The sequence below is a fragment of the Bemisia tabaci genome, chromosome 5 (genome assembly GCF_918797505.1).
Source record: "Bemisia tabaci chromosome 5, PGI_BMITA_v3".
In the NCBI taxonomy this organism is placed as follows: domain Eukaryota; kingdom Metazoa; phylum Arthropoda; class Insecta; order Hemiptera; family Aleyrodidae; genus Bemisia; species Bemisia tabaci.
This window is the reverse complement of record NC_092797.1, coordinates 37,444,555-37,466,161: the sequence shown is the minus strand read 5'-3', so window position 1 is coordinate 37,466,161 and position 21,607 is coordinate 37,444,555. Positions and strand designations below refer to the sequence as shown.

The window sequence follows — 21,607 nt, the reverse complement described above, 5'->3', positions numbered from 1 at the left end:
TGACTTATTAAAATTCCCTGACATTTCGCGGTTTTTCCTGTCTCATCAAAATTCCCTGATATTTCCCAGTTTTTCCTGACTAATTAAAATGGACCACTAGACAAGATACGAATTTCAGCATTCTGATACTTGTTCCTTAACCAAAATTTTACGTAAAACACGATGCCCACAACAAAAATTACCGATATCAACTCCTTACGAAGATATTTAATGATTCTTGATGCGTGAATTCAAACCATCCGCTCATGAAAACTCAATGCTCTACGTGATTCACATCGCGCACTAAACGTTATCGTGACAGTCTCTGCGATATAAAAATCTGGCAACCTCGATCTTGACGCTTTGGCTCAGCTATAGCAAATTGCTTATAGTTTGAACAATACATGGTGGGAAATGAATATTGCTCGATTAAGAAGCTTGCTGAAATCGTTGTAGTGCGCGATTTGACTCACGTGGAGCTTTGAGTTTCTTGTGAGCGGGCAGTTCAAATTCCGCGTAACCAGTGTGAAATAAAAACGTTAATATCTTCGTTAGGAGTTGGTTTCAGTCATTTTCGTTGCGCGAATCTCGTTCTGCGTGAAATTCTGACTAAAAAACATGTATCAGATTGCTTAAATTCGTACCTTGTCTAGTGGTCCATTGTAATCTTCCGTCATATTCTTACGGCGCAATGATACAACTATTTGAACTCTCCGGAATGCGTGAGGTATCACGCCGCATTTGAAGGCGTTTTCAAAACAGCCAAGTTCCGTTATCGGAATAATCGTTTCGCATGGTGCATATTATTTTTTTTTCCATTTCTAACTACTTGCTTAGTTATAATCCTCCTATAAAAACCACCTGTTTGCTAAATACAATTCTAGCTGAAGCGCACTTAAGCGCATTCCCTGACATTTCTCGGTTTTTCCGGACGTATCAAAATTCCCTGACATTTCCCGGTTTTCCCGGTATTCCCTGACTACGGCAACCCTGTTGGACAAAAATTTCAAGTCCGACCTCCCTAACTGACTCGATCCACTGAGCGGCGCTGTCGCGGGAACAGGTGGTCGGTGCGGAGCGGGAGCGGCTCATCTCAAAGGTCAACGATGACATTGACGGGACTCAGAGTGCGCGCGTTGATTGCAGCGGAAAACTACGTCTTCCGTTCAGAACCCTCCCCTCCGCGACGCCGCCGCGGGAAAACGTCACGTTTCGGTTCTCGACGTGGAGAAGAATCCAGAAAACCAGGTGTCAGTCCCGGTGCCTCGTCGCCATGGACGGAAAACGCGGAAAATTCAGACCCATCTCTGCCGTGCTAAGGAAGAACGCCGTATGAACATTCGAGAGTTGCCAAATTTCCTCTCAGAAAATGTTTATTTTCGCGGAACGTTATGAGTATTTTTCCTTGAAATTTTCGGGAACTTCAGGTGAGATTACAAACAAAATTATCTGAAAAATTGGAAGGAAAATATTCACAAGTTTACCAGGAAAATCGTGTTTTATCAAAGGAAATTTGGCAACGCCTGAAGGTTCATACGGCGTTTCTCCTTGGAACGGCAGATCTGCCGTACTAAGGGAAAACGCCGCGGCGCCGTACGGACCATTAGGCGTTGCCGCCCCCCCCCCTAAACCCCAAATAAACCCCCCCCCCCTTTAATAAAACCCCAATTCGTCGGTAAACTTATGTTGATTTTTCTTCCAATTTTTCGGATAATTTTGTTTGCAATTTCGCCTAGAGTCCTGGAAAGTTGTGAGGAAGAATATTCATAACTTACCTTAGAAATAAACATTTTATCGAAGGGAATTTGGCAACTTTCGAAGGTTCGTACGGCGTTTTCCTTCAGCATGGCGGAGTTTCCATCATCGGAGCACCATTGCGTAACGAGTTGCGAAGCAAAATGGACCACTTGACAGGCTAAGAATGGAGATGTTGCATGCGTGAGGAATTTGCGATTTGACTGTTAATTCTTATGTAAAAGTTCGCGAGAAACACGATGGTGCCACTGGTTTTCTCTGAAATCAACTCCCAAGCTCAAAAAAGCTCTCAAGTTGAGGCCAAAATGGAGGGGATATCCCACGCTATCCTGAGAGTCCACCTCTACATCAAAACAAACTCTCCATACAAAGTTAGGGAGCAAATGCATTGACAGGGTTGCCGTGATTTTAGTTTAAGAGTCCCCAAATAAGGTGGCAGCCCTGTCGATGTATTTGCTCCCTGTCTTTGCATGGAGAGTTTGTCTTGGTGTAGAGGTGGACTCTCAGGATAGCGTGGGATATCCCCTCCATTTTGGCCTCAACTTTAGAGCTTTTTTTGAGCTTGGGAGTTGATTTCAGAGAAAACCAGTGGCACCATCGTGTTTCTCGCGAACTTGTACGTAAGAATCATCAGTCAAATCGCAAATTCCTCACACATGCAACATCTCCATTGAACACAAATGCCAATCGACTGGCTAATAGTATTCAAACGCAGTAAGAGAAGAAACATCGAGCTAGTCGCCGCGGTCATAATCCATATTTATGCAGTAGAAATTACGGCATCATAACACTTGTTCCTTCATCATAAGTTCGCGCAGAACATGTTGGATAAAAACACGGAACCAAGCAATCGGAGCACGTTTCCATTGAGATATTTTAAAATTAACAATAATGCGATAGTTCAAGACTTGTCGTCCTCTTGACATAAGGGCGTAACAACACTCTCCAATAAACCCTGTCGTCCATACAACTCAATGCTTTTCCGGGCTCATCTCAATGTGTAGTTACGCCCTTATGTCAGCCAAGTAACGACGTGTTCGACCAGAGTTAAGAAATTTCGTGAAAGATTATAAGTAGAAATTTCATGAGGAAATTTCATGGGGAAAAAAGAAATTTCATGAAATTTAAGAAATTTCATTCGATGAAATTTCTTTTCATAGCAATTCTGTGTTCGACAGAGACGCACGCACGATTGGAGGGCTTCGTTGGCACTACGGCCACGCGGCGGGGGGACAAGAGGACTGATTATTGAAATTGATAGACAGAGCTATAGACAAAGGAGAAAAAAGGAAATCGAAGCGATCCTATTGCTATGAGCGGATGGTTGAATTGCATAAAGGAGATAAGTAACAGATTAACTTGGCAACCCACGAAAAGCCCTTTGGTTCGTCTATCATTGTCCTCTTTAGTCTATGACGCGACCTGTTTCAACCGAAAGGATCGCTGCATGGCCCCTCATTCTTGTATGTCTATAGTTTTGTCTGTAAATTCCAACAACCAACCCGCTTAAACGTGTAGCAGTCGCGAAAATTATGCGAGTTTTGACATTTTCGCATTTTTTTACAAAAAAATGCATAGGTCTATTATATTTGAAAATTTTAAAATGATCGGTTATTAAACTTAAGTTTTGATGGTATAATAGTATAATCGTTTGTTCGAGAAAGTTTTCGTTTCATCTTTAGTTACCTCAATAATCTCATGATTGAAATTGAAATTTTTATTAAGGATCTTTACTTTTTATTCACATTTCAATTCAAAATTCAATCGATGCTTAGCTTGAATAGTCGTGAATGCGTTTGGCAATGAAAAATGTTATGACTTCAAAGTAGCGTTTAAAATGAACAAATATAGACATAGGTCGATAAGAGTTTGAGGAAAATTGATAAAAAAAAAGGGGGGGGGGAGAGGGGCAACTAACTATAAATAAACTTCACTAGAGTGCATCGCCCCTTTGCCGACACGCAGCCCAACCCCCGGAGAACAAAGCCCCCCCCCCCCCCCCTTAAAGCCCGCTTTGCGGCTCTCCTGAGTAATTTAGTAGCCGCGAAAATCATGGAAATCAGCACGGTAGATCTTTAGAACGAACTGTAACAAAAAATGAAAATTTACATTGCTTAAACGGGAGAACGTACAACTTCACCACGTAATTTTTTTTTTTTTAAAAAAAACCAGGGCCATGCTTCCAAAATGAACGCAGCGGGATTAATTAGGGATTATTGTCCGTCGATAGCCGAAAAAATCATGGAAATCGGTCCGGTAGAACAGCAAAACGAACTGCGACAAATAAATAATAATGTAGGAGGTTTGAGCACTCAAACATACAGATAGCGATGGATAGAGAGAGATAGTGACAAATAGATATATAGGTAGATAGAGACAACTCTCAGCGGTGATTTTTTTCGCTATCTCCAGCTCTGTTGAACTCACAGGCATGAGCGCTCACAAAATCCTGAAATACGTCGAGTATACGACTTATTCAATAGAGCTGTAGTTATAATTGCCTACATTCTAAAATGAAGGCAAATAATACCGGCACGGCGATCGAACTCGCAATCCACGGAAGAAGGAGTTGGCGAAGAACAACGAATGAACCGGCTCAGTGCAAAACCACAAGAAATTACTCAGTACGCATTCCTGATATATATTTCCGTTTCTCTTATACTCTCCGGTACCCATAGACATAATGTTGAGCATGAGGATCATCCAATTTTAGGCAATTATTGATATATTTTTGCTCTGAATCATTTGATACTCTCATTTCTTCTTCTTCTTCTTCTCTCTTCTATTTGTTCATTTCTTTCATACATTTCATTATCTTTCACTTACAAGAATATGTTGTCACTTAAAAATCCTAATTCAATAATGTTTCATGGTAAGCTCTGAAAATTACCATGCACAGCGTCAAAACCACCATCCACTGATTGAGAAACGTATAAAACGTGAATATTTTTCAAAAATACCTGGCTTGATGTGACAAAACACATTACCATTAACATTACACCAACACATCAGCATTAAAATCAAGGTAAACTAATACTAAATTTTACTTCTTTTTTTTTAAAACGACACCAACAACAACTACAACGACAATAAATTGTGTTATAATACTGGTTTCACTTTAAAAATTTAGGGAGAACGGATTCATTATGCCTATAGGCACACTTTAGCTCTTCCTCCTATGAAAAGGAAAAAAAATTAGTATTTTCTATTCGGCGTTAGGATACTTGAAGCTTTAATTCAGGTTTTACAGGAGAGATTTTTTCAAATTTTAAAAAAAAAATGATTTTAAAATTTTATTCTAGGCCTAATGGCTCCGCCTGTTGTAAAATCTTTAAAATGACATGAGTATTTTACCAAAAGGTGTTCAGTATCTCGATGTCTGCTGATTCCTACTGAAGATTCGCCGCTATCAAGTTACTTGATATCAAGCACACCACCACCGAAACCATTCATGGAAAATTAGCTTACCTTTGCGAGGTTGGATCCGCACAGTTTAGGGGCAGTTTGAGCTCAATCACTTCCCCGTTTTTCTCCCTCAACTGCCCTTGGTTTTCCATGTAGTACTGCACCAGTTCCGAGAGGGTGGCGAATTTTTCACCCCCGTAGAGATCATAGAAGTCACCCGAGTTTTGGATTTTGATGTGAGTCACCTCACCATTCCGCCTGCGATCAAAGAAACACACATCCATCAGAACCACATTTCACAATTCGGAACAACAATTTCTGACTCAGTTGAGGAACACCTTTAGTAACATTGGTTTTCCTATGCATATGAGCATTTGTACAGATGGGCTAAAATGTTTAATTCCTAGTTGCAAAACATGATCCATTAGAAGGGTGCTGATTGCGTTTAACAGTTGACAAAATCCGATTTGGCGAAAGCCGTAATGCAGTTGTGATTTGCAGATATGGACAGCGGTCAGGGTGCCTACTAAAACAGGCTGGCCAAAAATCAGCACTTTTACAGTAATTTTCCAGTTAGGTTTCTAGGTAGAAAAATTCAGTACTTTTTCAGTACCTCCATTTAACGAAATTCGAAAATTTTTGAAAATTTGAGAGACGTAAACAAAATTTCATTGGTGGCTAGACGATTGACGGACTACACAATCACGATCTTGCAGACAAATTCTATTCTAATAATCAATGCACAGGGGATTGAATACTTTCCAAGCTTCATTAAAAAACACCCATGGTATGAAGGGAAAAATTCCGGACCTTCTTGCAGAATTTCCCCACTTTTTCAGTACTTTCGGACCGCCCTTAAAAAATCAGTGCCATTTCTGGAAATTCCGGCCTATTAGACACCTTGGAGGTGGATGCCGTCCACAGAAAATAGGAATTTTATTCACCCTTTAATGTAATTATCTGAAAATTTAAAAAAAAATATTCCCAACTTTCCCCATAATTGAACTCTTCATCGGATCGAATTTGGCAACTCTTGAATGCTCATAGGCGTTTTTCCTTGTCCTGTGTCACACCATCAAAATATGTCTAGGTCAAGTGCTATGATTGGTTGACACAGGCTCTTGGCGCCGCAGTATTTGTCAGTGAATTTGGTAAATATTGTGAAACTCATTAATCAAGCCGCGTTTTCCTCGACTAGTGGCGAGAGGTGAATGATCGATTATCGATATCTCTCCATTTGAAGCTATGGTAAAGACTTGATCGTTAAGGTGTTCATTGCGAACACCCTGTTCATCGATCCTTTTCCATAGATTTAAATGACAGACCAATGGATAAAACGCGAAGCATGCCACACCACTGTCCTCGGAGTTTATCATGGATCAATTACCTGACGGAGAGGGTGAAATCTCCTGGGTTGCTGCGACTTGGACGGGCCAGGAAGGAGCCATCGAAACCTCTTTCTAAGAGCAGCACCTCCGCCTCAACACCAGAAACATGAGGATGAAACCACCTGAAACATAATAATCAAGTAATAAAAACCGCCAAAATTTGGAGAAAAACAAACAAAAAAGAAACACCAGAAACCAACACTCGAGAAAGAAGACGCATTCAAGGATCCAATCTTAATGCTGCCGAGCTAAGCAAGATCGCCGCCATATGAGCAGTGGCAATTCTTGAAAGTTGACAACACTGCTTCCCCTACATTTAAATGTGTAGAAAACAATTGATTCTTGGCGGGGCAGCTTGCCTCACCTGAATTCGGTATTTTTTAAGGATTTAACTGGAGAAACAACAGTGTTGCCAACTTGCAAAATTGCAGCCTCATAATAGCCATCAAGAGTTGCCAAATTCCTTCGACAAATGACAAATTTACAGGAAAATTTGAGAATATACCTCCTCCAAATTTATTGGAGGATTTCGTTTGTAATTTTATCTGTAAAGCCTGAAAATTTCAAGGAAAAATATTCATAATCTTCCTGACGCAAGATTCTTGGATATTCTTCAGGGAGGTACCAAATACAAATTTTCTAAAATTCTTCTTCAAATTGGAAAAACAAATTTTGAAAAAATGAGCACAGCAGTAGTGTTAGGAAAAATCATCTGACGGATGACTTTTTTGGAATGTAAAAATTTAATTTCGCAGATGGTTCTCATCATATGTCCTTATCAAAGAAATCCAGTGTAAAAATAGTTCACTCTAAACGCGTTGTTAAAGTCAGAAGTGCAACCGCTGAGTTATCCGCTGAGTGGCTGAGCTCAGCCGAAGTGTTGTTAAACGTTTTCTGAGTTATCCGCTGAGGTAAACAAAGGCCGCCATCTTCTCAGCAAAATCACTCAGCGCTCAGCCTGGTTCCCAGGACGCTTACCAGTTTTGCTGAGAAGATGGCGGCCTTTGTTTACTAACAAATTTGCATCATTGCTAAGCAAATAACTAAAAATGGCGGACTGACGTCATTTCGCTGACTTCAATTTTAAACTTTAACAATGCGTCTTCTGCTTGTGCAACCTGCCTATTTGATGTTATTTCTTCAACTGACTTTCTTTCGTTTACATACCCTATGGGCCCCATTCTTAGGGGCAGATAAATAAGTTTTTGTACTGAACTTAGGTGGCTAAAAATTGAGCTTTCTGTTACCCACTTAAGCTCACTTACCATTAGAAGCTTCAGCAGGTGAACCATTACAAAATAGGAAATAGTAATTGAGCCTCACAAAGTACGATAGCAGCAATTATGGTCATTAACTAAAAGAAAACCCATTGCCTAAACTTGAGACCATAAACTCGGTGATGTTTACTGCGAAATACTGTAAAATTATTACCCTAATGAATAGTGCTTCTAAGGTGCATGAACTCAACATTAAAGGAATCTAACTGAATCATGATACAGTCCGGGATGCAGATTTTTCAAGAGGTTGCCACCCGTTGATTTCGCTGCTAAAATAATTGGACTGTAAGTATTATACGCATTAGGGTCAAAACTGGTCTCCGCGACTTCATGCTGGATTTTTCATGTATCAGGTGCAAAAGAAAATTCTACAGGATGGCTCACAAAACACTCAAATAAAACTACCAATGTTGCGCTAAATTGACGAGAAAACATGGTTTTTCCTAAATTTAATCAGCGCTGATATTCCCTTGTGAAGAAGATAACCTACAAGACATAAAACTCTATTTACCTCCTTGATGTCATCCTTGAAGACTAGAATTTGGCTCCTGACAGATGAGCGAGCAATTAGCTCATGACAGGATGAAATGTCCTCTGGAAAAACACAGTGTGAATGCACTTTACGGAAGACCATGGGATTTTTCAGAAAATTCCAAAAAAAGTTAGGGGCAGAAAATTGAAAAGAAGTGAAAGCTCCCTTCGTGCCCCCTGTCCTACCCTCACCTGTCACCACTCCGCAATGTTGATGTTTTTTTTGGCGTTCATCATTCATCGATGATCCTAACCTCTGCATTCACTCCCCTCCCTCCCACCCAGCCTCTTCTTCGTGGAATTCTGTGGAATTGCAGTTTTTCAATTTTCTCAGAACTATCTCTTACGTGTGATAAGTGTTAAAAGGTGTTTTCTCTTAGAAATTTGCTTGACTTTACAAGTTTACTAGCGTGTCCTGATTTGACTAGTGGAGGCTCCGTGAATTCTAATTTGTGTTTTTCTTCGTTTAGATCAAGGAGGAGAGTAGCTACTCCAGTTGTTTTGTGTCTAGTTTGTGTTTCAAATAAAATGAACCATTTAATTATTCCAAACTCCACCCTATTTGCAGCACAATGACCAGGAGTAACACTAACAAACAGGTTTTTATAACAGTAGGCACAACCAGATTCGACAGTTTGATCCAGCAAGTTTGCTCTTCGTCTGTGCTGTCAACACTAAAAAGCAAAGGATACAGTAAGGTTGTATTACAGATTGGCAATGGTTCTTACGAGCCAAAATCTGTAGCTTTCCCAGGCATAAAAGTTGAATTCTTCAGATTCAAAAACAATCTCAAAGAAGACATCAGTAACTCCGATCTTGTTATAAGTCATGCTGGCGCCGGTAGTTGCCTGGAAGTACTAGAAGCCAAGAAACCGCTGATAGTGGTTGTTAACGAGAATTTGATGGGCAACCATCAAGTTGAATTAGCTGAAAAATTGTACGAAAGTGGTCATTTGTATTACTGTACTCCAAACACGTTAGCATTCACCCTTGAAACTTCAGATTTAACTAAGCTGGTAACCTATGAATGCGGCAAACCAGAGAGATTCGCTCATTTCCTTGAAAACCTTCTCGGCCTTGATAAATCTAACTAACTTGTATTAAGTAATACAGAGTAACCCTCCGGATTGGTCAAGTGAAGGTTGTAGGACACCTTCATTTTATCTATCGAGACTGGTCCTTCAAATCCAAAGTGCTGAAACTGCAAATTTATTCTCGTATTTTGTAAAAATGTCTGGAATGGCTATGGTTGTGCCGACAGAGCCATTGTATATGGCTCTCAACTCAGTTAAGAAACTCCGCACAAGTATGGGAGACTTGCACAAGCTCCTTTCAAATGGAATACGTGCAGAGCATGCTGAAGGAAATGAGGCAAAGTTTGCTCAAGAAATACAGGACCACATAAACAGAATTAATAGATTTTACAGGTATGTATCTGCCTCTTTTTTCAAATTTTTTCTTGAAACCTGCGAAAACTCTGATGCATTCACCAATGATTTCAAAATCAAACATACTAACTTTGAGTATGAAGCTATAATTAATATTTAAGTTAATGTTTAAACATCTTCTACTAACATAATTTAGCTTAAGAAATTGAAGAGAAAAAAGTAGACGGTCAAAAATGTTCTACTTAACTAGAGCATGGAAAGTCCAAGCTCGCAATTTTTTAAATGTAGTTTTTTTAATAGTGAAGGTGCCAATGGACCTGTTGCAAACTATTGCTAGAGCATGAATAAGAGTTGGTTCTTATAGAAAATGTGTTAAAATTCACGATGAGCGCATCGGCAAAGTCTGGAATCCACTCCTAACTTCACAATTTGCGTACGGGATATGTGCTTTTTTGAGCTTCCCGCTCCAAGAACGATACCATGGCACTGGTGAGCATTTCGTTAGAGGAGTCGTTCCCTTCAACCCTTGCATACTAGAATGTTTTGCAAAACTCAACTTAATCGTTGCCATCAAGACGGGTCTTTATCAATGCGAGGACAACGAGAATGTAAACACGCTAGGTTGTTAGCAAATGGTTCGAATTTCGCCCTGGCACATGAGTTTTGGCCAGTTTTGGTGGATCGGCGTCGGCCATGTTGAATAGTGGGCAGTAACCTACTACGCAGAGGTTGGAAGGGATGACTTCTCTAACAAAATGTTCACCTGTGTTGTAGTATCATTTTTGAAGCAGGAAGCTGAAAAAAGCATGAATTTCTTACGCAGATTGTGAAGTTAGGAGTGCATTTCAGACTTTGTTGATGCACTCATCGTGATTTTTGAGCCATTTTCTTTAAGGAACAACCCTTATTTTTACCATAGCAAAAGTTTGGAACAGGCCCATTGGGGTCCTCTCCTCCTAATATAGTTAATATGGTGCCCCTGCTAAAAAAAAATTTAATTTTTTAATAGGCATGCTGTATTCAGGGCCCAAACTTGCAATTCATAAAATGCACGAAAGAATTGATGGATGAAAATGCTCTTAGAGGTGTCTTCAGCTAAGTTGGCACTTGTTTATATCCCGCTTGCAAGGGATTAGAATAATGCTCAAGAATTGACTGCGGTCAGATCACTGTTGTAGTCAATTCCCAAGGCTACTGGTCAATTGCATTCCAATTGCTTGCAAGCAGAATGTAAAGTATTACCAACTTACCTAACAACACTTTTACAAATTTTCAACCCAGCTCCGTAAGAAGTGCTCCCCTTGGAAAACTCCAAGACCTAAAATACTTACGGACAGTCACAGTGTAAAAATACTTTCCATATAATCCTTTGTCCTTGATGAGTCAATAATTTTAATTTTTGCATTTTAGGGACTTAGAACAGGCAACGAATAACCTAGTTCCACCACCTGGTCCATTTACGTTGGGAAATACTGCGTCGCTGTGTCAAGAAAGCACTCAGGATAAACAAGCCTTGTACAAGCAGCTGGTACAAAGTTTTAAATGGACTGATAAAGTAAGTATTTTTTCATTGAACTTTCCCATTTTCTTCCTTTATTCACACAAGTGCATCATGCTTAGTGGAGGTATTAGGAAATGCTTCAAAAAATTCTGTTTTTTTCAAACTTTTGTTGCCTTTGTGTATGCTTGAAACCCAAAGTATTCATTGTAGAAAGCACTTCAAATTTCTGTAAAGGGAGGAAAAAACCCATTTGTAGAAAACTTGAACAAATTTATTCATGAGCTTTTGAAGTTGCGAGCATTCAAAAGCAGAGCAACACTAAATTTGCTGAAACATTGACAAGTATTATCTGCTGCTTGTCTTGTATAGCGAATATTCAACAAATTAAAACTACCTAAAAAAATTTAAAAAATAAATGAATGCTTCTACAATTTCTATCTAAGAATCTGCCCAAAATCGCTTCGTTTTTAAGATGGAAATAGTACTATAAATATGATATGCGTAAAGATTTGAACAAATATACCCTTAGAAAACTTAAAATATATATGCACTTGTGGCCTTCCTGAGCAGAGACTTCAATTATCTAAATTTTGAGAGCTTTTTAAAATTCCAGGATGAAGTAACCGTCACATTTCTAGCTGGATTCACAAGGGAACCTTTAACTGAAAAAAATAAATTAAATCTGCGAAAACCTAATATGATCAAGGCAAATGAATCAGCTCATCCTCAGGAAAGTAAGTCGCCCATCTGGCCAATTTTCATAGGAAATAGGAAATTTCTGCCTGATAACTTTCCAGCTCTCAAATTATAATGCCTGTTAAATGTTTGGGTTTATATCATTCATAAGTTCTAAATATCTCATCTGTCTCTTTACTTTTAGGTTCACGAATACAGTATTGTGGCTGGAAGTCTACTGAGTCATAACACCCTTAAACGATCCTATACCAATTCTAGCAGTGCAAAACGCAGAAGAATTCAACCTAGCAGTCATAATGTACCGCCCCAGTAAGATTATAACTTGCTCCATTGCCCTATATTTCAATCTATCTATCAACTAACTGCATCACTACATAATTAAAAATAATAATAGAACAAGGCTGCTTTTATAGCAATTCCAGTCTTGCATATCAAATATCTGCTCACATAATTCAGTTTTTGGCGAAGATAGACATCGATAAGTAACTTATATTGAAGACCCTCGTACTAAAAATTCTATCACCTCTAAAACTTTCAATTAAAACACATTCAATGAGCAGGATTTTAGTTAGGTACTGTAACATGGCAGTAAATTTATACATATGGAAGGAAAAAAACACTAACAATAAGTATGGCTCTAATATTGCAAGTAACAGAATATTGCACCGTGTCCGCACCAACATAAGGGGAAATCAAAGGTGGAAAAACCATAAATTAGAATTGGAGCTCCCATGAAGTCTAATGAATCTCAGTGAAGGACTGACAAGGGGAACTTACGGACCTGCCGCCTCCGATTGGGCTGAATTTTTTTTTACAGACTCTATGGACCAATTCTAGAGGTCAATTTGAGCCGTTTTCCCGAATGCGCAATAGGAAGGGCGTAAAAAATTCCCAAAAGTTGCGTTTTCGGCGTGTGATTTGGTCGTGCGGCGCGTGGCAACACTGAAGCAGCCTCTAGTACCGCTTTATCGGCCTGAAGGTTTCATTGGAGTCCGGAGCCCTACTGCACACGTACTGGTTCCATGATAGTGATGTTCCGGGTTCGATCCTCGACTTTATATTTTCCGCATGATCACGTAACATTTTATTTTTAATTCTTCATCCGCATTTATAAATCAAGCAATTCCGATCACTATCCCCCCCTCCCTCATTTTACGTACATTTTCCCCCGATATTTATTCACATTGGCCACATATAATCGTATGAAACTTCATTGATATAAATTAATGAATTAAAAAGCAAAGGGCTAAAATAATGTGTTTCTTGGTGACCCTTGCATGCACATGGGTTTGGGGTTGCTCTTCGATTTATTTACACATTACATATTTTTCCAGGAAAACATTTGAAGATAATGTAGTAACAAATAAGGTTTTCTTTTGCTTTTTAATTCTTTAATTTATATCAATGAAGTTTCCTACGATTATATGTGGCCAATGTGAATAAATACCGGGGGAAAATGTACGTAAAATGAGGGGGGGGGGGGATAGTGATCGGAACTGCTTGATTTATAAATGCGGATGAAGAATTAAAAATAAAATGTTACGTGATCATGCGGAAAATAAAAAGTCGAGGATCGAACCCGGGACATCACTATCATGGAACCAGTACGTGTGCAGTAGGGCTCCGGACTCCGCTGAAATCTTCAGGCCGATAAAGCGGTACTAGAGGCTGCTTCAATGTTGCCACGCGCCGCACGACCAAATCACACGCCGAAAACGCAACTTTTGGGAATTTTTTACGCCCTTCCTATTGCGCATTCGGGAAAACGGCTCAAATTGACCTCTAGAATTGGTCCATAGAGTCTGTAAAAAAAAATTCAGCCCAATCGGAGGCGGCAGGTCCGTAAGTTCCCCTTGTGAGCCATGAGAGTGGTCAGCTGAGGGAGCTGCATTAGAGATGCCTAGCTGGGGTCTTGTTCAGAGATTAATACTGCCGTACTAAGGAAAAACGCCGTATGAACATTCAAGAGTTGCCAAATTACCTCCGATTAAATGATTATTTTTGAGCAAAGTTATCAATATTTTTCTTTGAAATTTTAAGACTATTTAGATCAAATAACGTGGGAAATTCCCTGAAAAATTGAAAAAAAAAATTTTTATAAATATTCCCGGAAGTTCGAAATTTATCAAAGGAAATTAGGCAACGCCTGAAGGCTCATACGGCGTTCTTCCTCAGCACGGCAGAATACTGATTGGCTCTTATTTGAGCGCATCAATCAGCCACATTCAACAGGATCCCAGCCTGGTCTCTTGCAGGATTGCTGATGCCATTAAAATGCACTTCAGTGCAACCCTTGGGCTATCCTCTGTTGTTCTTGGACACCTTCCAGAAGAAAATAAGGAAAACGCCCATGAAAATTTATCATCAGGCAGTTGGAGATGCGAACGCATCTATGTGCAACTGCCTGCTCCCAAACAGGAAAAGCACATATTTGCAACTGTCCGTACTTAGAAAAAAACACTATTAATATGATTCAAATACCGTAAGTAAAAGGATAGTAACAAAATGCTCAGTTTGCACTATCATGAGGGGAAATTAAAATCAGAAACAGTGTTCGAAACTCGCAGGCGCCAAATGCGCCTAAAAATCTGGATTTTCATAAGAAGTCACATAAAGAAAGAAAAACAAATCTATTTGAATTGAAAAAACTCAGAATTTTCAGTACTACAAGTGAAAGCTTTTTCTATTCTTCATGATTTCAATCTTAGTGCTTTTGTCTTCCCCAAGTTACAGCTACTGACTGGTTCTGTTCTGAAAACATTTTTCGTCTAACTTTCCACTAAATGCGCAGTAATTTATAGGCGAAAAGTCGATTTGGCCCCTAAAAAATCTTCAATGGCGCCTAAAAATGGGCTTCATGCGCCACATGGCTCCTAAAACTCAGAGGTGAGTTTCGAACACTGATCAGAAAAAACCTGAAATCAGAATTAAAATTGTAATGAACTCTAATGAGATTCAGTGCAAGACTGAGAAGAGAGAGTTCAGCTCAGGCCGTTGCCTCGGAGACGCATTGCTGGAGTCCTGCTGAGAGACGCATACTGGTACCGCTTTCATTTGGACGACATTCTTCGAGAAAGAACTGCTGTTTCTGACTCCCATAAGAAATAACGTACATGCCATCAGTGTCGCCATGCATGAGCCGGAAGTTCCTTAAGGCAAAATAAAGTCCATTTTAGCTCCTCAGTCAGACACTTCCGATCTGATTTTACTTTTTTGGATTTATCTGACTTTCACCTTAGTGTGGACCCAGGAGTGGTCTACCATCCTTTCATATCCAGATAGTTAGTGTGTGAAGTTTTTGTGAGCAAAGGAAAAATATCAATGCAAGTATATAACGTCCAATGTCTAAGACAGTGTTTCAGAATTTGAGTGGACAAGTTTGTTGTAACTTAACGACACAAAATGGTTTGAGATGTTAGGAATGTAGAACAATTTTATAAATAATCCCCTAAGTGTAATGAAACGTCTACAAAAAAGATCGATCCTATTCACCAATGTCGTGGGACAAAAGAAACCCGCCGCAATTATGAAACCCTGCATTGGACAATGGACGTTTTCGCATACGCCGATTCAATTGTAAGCAGGGAAGTTTCAATGAGCTCAAATTTTAATTTTTTTGTTTTTGTTTTCAGGGCGGTTGATAATGTTATACTTAATATTGACAGATTGTTTCCTAACATGACCATGGTTATTGCAAGACCTTTTGCATCAAATGCTGTTTTAACGGTAAAAAACATATTTGGCAAGAATTTTATATTTCTCACTACAAATAGTTCTTTAATCCAGGGAATAATATGCTATGTTCTCACAAGTCATACAAAAGCTTTAAAAAATTAATGATCTCTCGCCTGGATTGGTGGACATTGGAATCAATTCCCTCAAGCTCATTCTTTTACTTTCCATGCCCAACTTTAGAATCAAATGTGGCTAGTATCGGTAACTTTGGTCACCTCTGAACATGTCATTTTTTCATCCAGTTTTGCTGGTGTGTAAGGTTCTTTTTACACAAAACAATCCGCCAAAAAACAACACAAAAAAGCTCTGAAGTGCTTGTTTGCTGCCTGTGTTTTATCTTTTTACAACTGTCAAAATCAAGGGAAATGCACAGTTAGCCAAAAGCACGATCAAATGAAATGAGGTGAAGTGTTTGTGTACAATAAAACCAAATTATTGTCTAAGAGAGAGAAACCACTGTAATTAAATGTGTCAGGTCGGTGGTACCTTTAATATTAGTTTTGATGAGTAACTTTCTCTGTCGAGTAACAGCAGAATAAAGGAGATCACTGTTGCCAAATCCCATGATGTTTATAATCATTGATTTAATTTGCATTAGGTGAGATGTGTAAGCAGTAATTTTTCTTGTGTGCGTTTCGTAATTGCCTCCTATTTCATACACAGGTCACCCTTGGTAGAGTTCTACAGGCTGTTATTGCTTTCAAAGGATTAATGATTGAGTGGGTTATGATCAAAGGTTTTGGGGAACAATTGGACCTATGGACGGAATCAAGACATAAAGTGTTCCGCAAAGTCACAGAGAATGCTCACGCCGCCATGCTTCACTTCTACTCTCCAACGCTGCCTGATCTTGCCGTCCGGTCTTTCATGGTTTGTTTAACACTCTCATGCCCATTTCATTTTTTAATAATATTCATTATTTTTGTAAATTTCTATTTCACTTTTATCCATAACAATTGATAAGGCTGAAGCCCAACCAATAAAATTCAAAATGAAGTACCAAACAAAATATTTCCAGAGCATTTCAAAGAAAACAAGTTTGTTCTCTCTTTGTGACGTTACAAAATCCATTCGCTCTATATTTGGATTGCATTTTGCAAAAAGGAACCACTAGCATTGCAATGATGCTAAGATTGTGCAACTTCATCTTTTGTAATAAAATTGCGGAAATCGTGAAAAACTATGAAATTTAGATGGTAATTTTCGTCTTAAATTTACAGTTTTTAGCGAGTAAAATAGAAACTATTAATGGATAATCGGGTTTTTCCTCCAAGACAAAAGAAGTTGCACAATCTTAGCAACATTGCAATGCTAGTGGTTCCTTTTTGCAAAATGCAATCCATTTTTCCCTCAGAAACGGGGTTGCATATTTTGCAACTTAGTTTTTCTCAGTTCAAATTCGATCAATTGGAAATCAGAAAAATGCAGGCATTCTCATTTTTGACGTATTCTCCAAAAATGAATTTTAAAAAATGCGGGACAGCCCCATTGGTTTTAAGGCCTCAGAGAGCCCTTTGTGTGTGTGAAAATCAATTTTAGATGAATAGAGCAGAAATATTGTATTTCAACATAATTTTATCGTTGGATATTTTGTTAAATGGCAAATCTACAGCTCTAGCAAGGACTAATATGCATGTATATACCTAATTCTCTTTTCATTCAATTGTTGCAGACATGGTTTCATAGTTACATAACTTTATTCAGTGATCCATGCAGGCGTTGCAGCAACCACCTTCACAACTCTTTGCCCCCAACATGGAGAGATTTCCGTTCCCTTGACCCCTTCCATGAAGAGTGTAAGCAGTGAGGCACAGGTAAACTCCCCTCACCCCTTCAAAAAAGAGCTTGTTGCTCCTTTGCTACTGTATAAAACCCATGCTCAAATAAAAAATGCTACTTTGTAATGTCATCAAGCAGTGTATTTTGCATTTTTTCAAGATTGTTTACTTAATGAATTAACAGTCACTTAGTGAAAGTATGAAGAGAGGCAAATATGAAATAATGCAGTGCTATTTTCGTATGAGAGAATATAATTCTTGCTTGTGATTGGTCCAGGTTGAGAATCTCTTTAAAATTTCTGGTAGAGTGTAGTATTACTCGGTGCTGTACATTCAAAATTGAGAATTGTTACAGATCATCTCAAGAATCTCTAAGATTAAAAATTTAAAACCCAATCTGTCAGTCCGCTCAGAGACAATACAATCTAAAACGGTTGTAACCAACTTTTTACTCTTTGTATTTGCAAATTGGACAACCCTGAAGCTAAGTTTTCCGAGGCCTGAAAAACTGCGGCACAAGAGCCACCTTTACAATCGCTCAGAGCACATTTATTATATAAACATTGTCTGCAAGTAGTTGCAAAAATGGTGGATATAGCAGCATTTAAAAAAATAATGTCATTCGAGAACACTAACAAGCTGATAGAGAAAACTCATGTCCGTATTACAAAAAATTAAAAATCGATTTATTATATGGCACAAGTGGGGCTACATCTTGTCCTATCTTTTCGACATAGTAAAGAATATGTAGTTTCAACAGTCAGCCCGCAGAAAGGCTTATGGTACATTTTTTGATGCTGTTTTCTACCCATGAAGAAGTTTTTCAGGAGACAAGGTTATAGCTTTGTTTTCTGATCTTTGTGAGCAGGTTTCATGAAAGTAAACATGAGAGAAAAAATCAGACGTACCAAGATGTGACTTATTTTTTATACATAATTTTATTTTTATCACGGATACCGGGATACGTATATCTTAGCTCCATTCTTTTTCATATTAGCATTGTCGAAAATGGCATGGGGAATTCTAAGGGGAATATGCAAAATTAAACTTTGCGTCGTTTCCTTTGCATCACCACTAACACAGAAGGCAGGAAGGCCCGTTTTAACTGGACGAAAAATTGTTTTTTAATGAAATAAATGGAGCTACTAGACCTGTAAAATTAATTGTAATTTTTCTCAACTGGATTTGATCCCTTGAAAACAGTTAAAAATTTGTATTGGAATCGTTTAAAACTTATTAAGAGTCAGACTTCAAAATTGCAGTCACCTGGAACCGATTTGAGTCACCAAGAGTAGAGATGTGCTTAGCAGGAGTGTTAATGTAACTAAAAAACGTCGAATTTTCCGATTTAATCAAGAAATTTTTGTTTTCCAATTAGGTTGATTCCATTCAGAGCAATCAGATTTTAATCGATGATTGCATCCCGGAAAATCGATTTTTTAGATGAATGAAATGAACAAATTTCATGGATTTTTCCCCCACCTAAATAGATTACAATGAGCTCCATATTTAAGAAACTCCAAATATTTTTCGGAATATTTCATTTTTTGTGAGTATTGCCAGCATTTTATGCAGAATTGGAGGAATTCCGAATTTTTGTTGGTTTTTTCACAGAATATTTTATAAACCATCAGGTTTCTGTCATTCAATCGAATTAATTATCCACGAAGAAAAATGAATTCCTGAAAATATCGTCCAATAATTATCATACCCCTCCTTCTGTTAAGAATAATTGATTTTGTATTACAAATCAATTTTTCTCATTTCGGAGAAGAGAATTGCCACCCCAAGCAACCTGAGCACAAAAATAACAGCTTGGTTTCTCCTGAACGACAATGATTTTGTCAAAGTAAGAAAATGTTTAATTTATTTGAATAATCAATTTTTCATCATATGCCTGGGTGGGCGATGGAAGTACCTTTCAATTTTTCCATAGATATCATTTTTCTTCAATGTGTATTTGTGCAATTTCTCTTTTTTCTCCCTCTTTTTTAAGTGTTGAAAATCTTAGTCTATCTACATTAAGTAGCATTGTATTTTGTTAATGAATGTTCTTACTTTCGCCGTCTCATAAAAAAAAAGGAAAGAAAAAAATCAGTATTTCATTGTTACTTGAATATGTAGGCGAACGTTTGTGTCGTTTTTTGTGCGTTTTCCTTTTTAAATGCTCATCAGACTTTCTCAAATTTGTGTTCATTCTTATTTCTTCCCTCTCTGAGATGATGCAAGAAAAATTATTTTTACAGTAACTAAAACGAAGGTAAAAAAAATCCAACATTTTTATACCATATGTGGCTTCCACACCAATCATTTTGAGATACTGAGAACTAATCGGTTTGCATTTAGCAAAAAGGAACCAGGGCGATTACAGTGTTTTTAAAATCGTGCGACTTCTCCTTTCCTTTCAAATGACTTAATATAAGTACGATATTAAAATTTACGCAATTATTTTCCTTTAAAATAAACAATTTTTTGGTGGAAAGCAAAAACTATTTGCTACTCTGGGAGATTTTTTAGATAATTATGAAGAAACAACATTTTTACAACACTGTAACAGAGCTGGTACCTTTTTGCTAAATGCGATCCAATTATAATTTCTTTTTTAGTCACACTTTCTATGCATCTTTTTCTTGCTTCTTAATTTTTTTTTTTATCATCTCAATTTGAGTGACTTCCAAAAAAGCTTACTCCCTTGCATTTTAACACTGAGAATATTGTCTGGTGTGTTTCTTGAAGTGCACCTTGTCATAAGAAAGAAATTCACGACTTCTTCAAAATCATTAATTTTGTAAGTCCATCAGTGAAATATTTTCTCTTCAATTTAATTCGCCAAAATTGTATATATATTTAACTTTACTAATGTACTTTTTTCATTTTGGTACCATTTTTATATATAAATCCTGTCAGTTTCTGTATTTTCAATTCTGAGTGGTGTGTTGCAGGTTGCCTAGCATCCAGTTTCTCATTTAGAAGCTATTACTCTGAGACCCTGTGCCTGTGACGCTGTAGAACATATTATTGTCCATGTCCACATTTTTACAGTAATTGATTTTCAATCTGATCCTCTCATTTTTATTACTTAGTGCAATTTGTTAAGTTGTGTGTATATTGTGTTAAATAAAAGGGAAAAGAAATATAATTCCAGTGTTAAGTGTTATTTCTTTTCTAATAAAAATGTTTCCCTCCTTTTCATGACCTTGGACTGGAAATTTGTCAGGTGTTTGTTATGTCAGGGAGAAAACTTTCAATCCAATCAGAGATTGTAAGTTTGAACCTAGTGTTCCAATGAATCTTTTTGATGCAAATATGTCAAAAATTATACCGGTTATATAGTACATATAGTTTGAAATCTAAATATGTTTTTTTGAAGATGGTGGTGTAAAATCAAAAGATTCAGGGAAAATTCCTGAGGAGTCATAGTGTCGCTTGCTGAGGATGATGGGTAGTAGCCTGTCGAAATGACAGTCTAATTAATAAAAAAGGTAAATCACGCAACTTTATACTTAGTTATGACAATATTCTTGGTTTATAAATTAATCTTTTTCAGAATTATCATCTTGTGCAAATTCTGTTGAACTGATAACTTCCAACTGACTTTTAGGTTTGGTTACACATATCCTCGCATAGAGACAGGGAAAAAAAAATTGCAAGCTAAAGTTAAAATATTCATCAAATAGATTTATTATAAGAGTTTAAAACAAAAAACGAAAAGGTAAAAATTATTAAAATTTTACAAAACAGGAATTTTAGAAAAATACACTTGCATACTATCGCGATCAAAGAATACATTTGACAACGAACAATTTTACTGAGTTGTGGAGATGAAAAGGACATATAAGAGTACATTACATACCTACAAAGAATACACTTTTGAGAGGGGTACTTAATCAATACTTCATAAAAAAGAAAGAAAAAAATAAATAAAGAAGAAAGTAAAAGATTAACTGAGTAATGGGAAGTTAAGATTTCATGTCAAATGTTCAAAGTGTATTTGGTGGAGATAATCAGTCACATATGGTTAAGTTCAAGCTGCTGAATATTTTTATTTTTACTAAAACAACCAATGAACATGCATACATGTGCTCATGCCATACGCAAATCATTATTAATGCAGAGGGTAATATTTCTTGTATACATGAGCATTCAGTCAGAAAATTAAATACAAGGCAGGCTG

The 21,607-nt window shown here is 37.7% G+C and overlaps 3 protein-coding genes across 4 annotated transcripts in view; 2 read left to right on the top strand and 1 right to left on the bottom strand.

Annotated features, from left to right (window-relative positions):
• The window catches only part of LOC109040742 (tyrosine-protein phosphatase non-receptor type 11), a 69,215-nt gene extending 60,683 nt beyond the window's left edge, over positions 1 to 8,532 (bottom strand). Inside the window, exons 1-3 of the mRNA XM_019056773.2 lie at positions 8,316 to 8,532; positions 6,527 to 6,649; positions 5,203 to 5,397 (exon numbers count right to left, since the gene is read on the bottom strand). Coding sequence (XP_018912318.1) covers positions 5,203 to 5,397; positions 6,527 to 6,649; positions 8,316 to 8,329 — 332 coding nt within the window. The 5' untranslated portion in view covers positions 8,330 to 8,532. The remainder of the gene's footprint in view (positions 1 to 5,202; positions 5,398 to 6,526; positions 6,650 to 8,315) is intronic.
• A 72-nt stretch (positions 8,533 to 8,604) lies between these two features.
• On the top strand, positions 8,605 to 9,429 carry Alg13 (Alg13 UDP-N-acetylglucosaminyltransferase subunit). Its single transcript, XM_019056911.2, has one exon. It carries the CDS (start codon positions 8,908 to 8,910, stop codon positions 9,427 to 9,429), a length of 522 nt encoding a protein of 173 aa, XP_018912456.1. The 5' UTR covers positions 8,605 to 8,907.
• A 99-nt stretch (positions 9,430 to 9,528) lies between these two features.
• Positions 9,529 to 20,572, top strand: MED27 (mediator complex subunit 27). 2 transcript variants are annotated; one of them, XM_072300662.1, is made up of 7 exons: positions 9,529 to 9,762; positions 11,134 to 11,278; positions 12,105 to 12,229; positions 15,553 to 15,646; positions 16,319 to 16,525; positions 17,328 to 17,469; positions 20,376 to 20,572. In XM_072300662.1, the coding sequence occupies exons 1-6, from the start codon at positions 9,566 to 9,568 to the stop codon at positions 17,460 to 17,462; spliced, it is 903 nt and encodes a 300-aa protein (XP_072156763.1). In that variant the 5' UTR covers positions 9,529 to 9,565; the 3' UTR covers positions 17,463 to 17,469; positions 20,376 to 20,572. The 2 variants fall into 2 exon arrangements, with proteins under 2 accessions (XP_072156763.1, XP_072156762.1); XM_072300661.1 differs by having other exon boundaries at positions 17,328 to 20,572.
• The last annotated feature ends 1,035 nt before the right edge of the window (positions 20,573 to 21,607 follow it).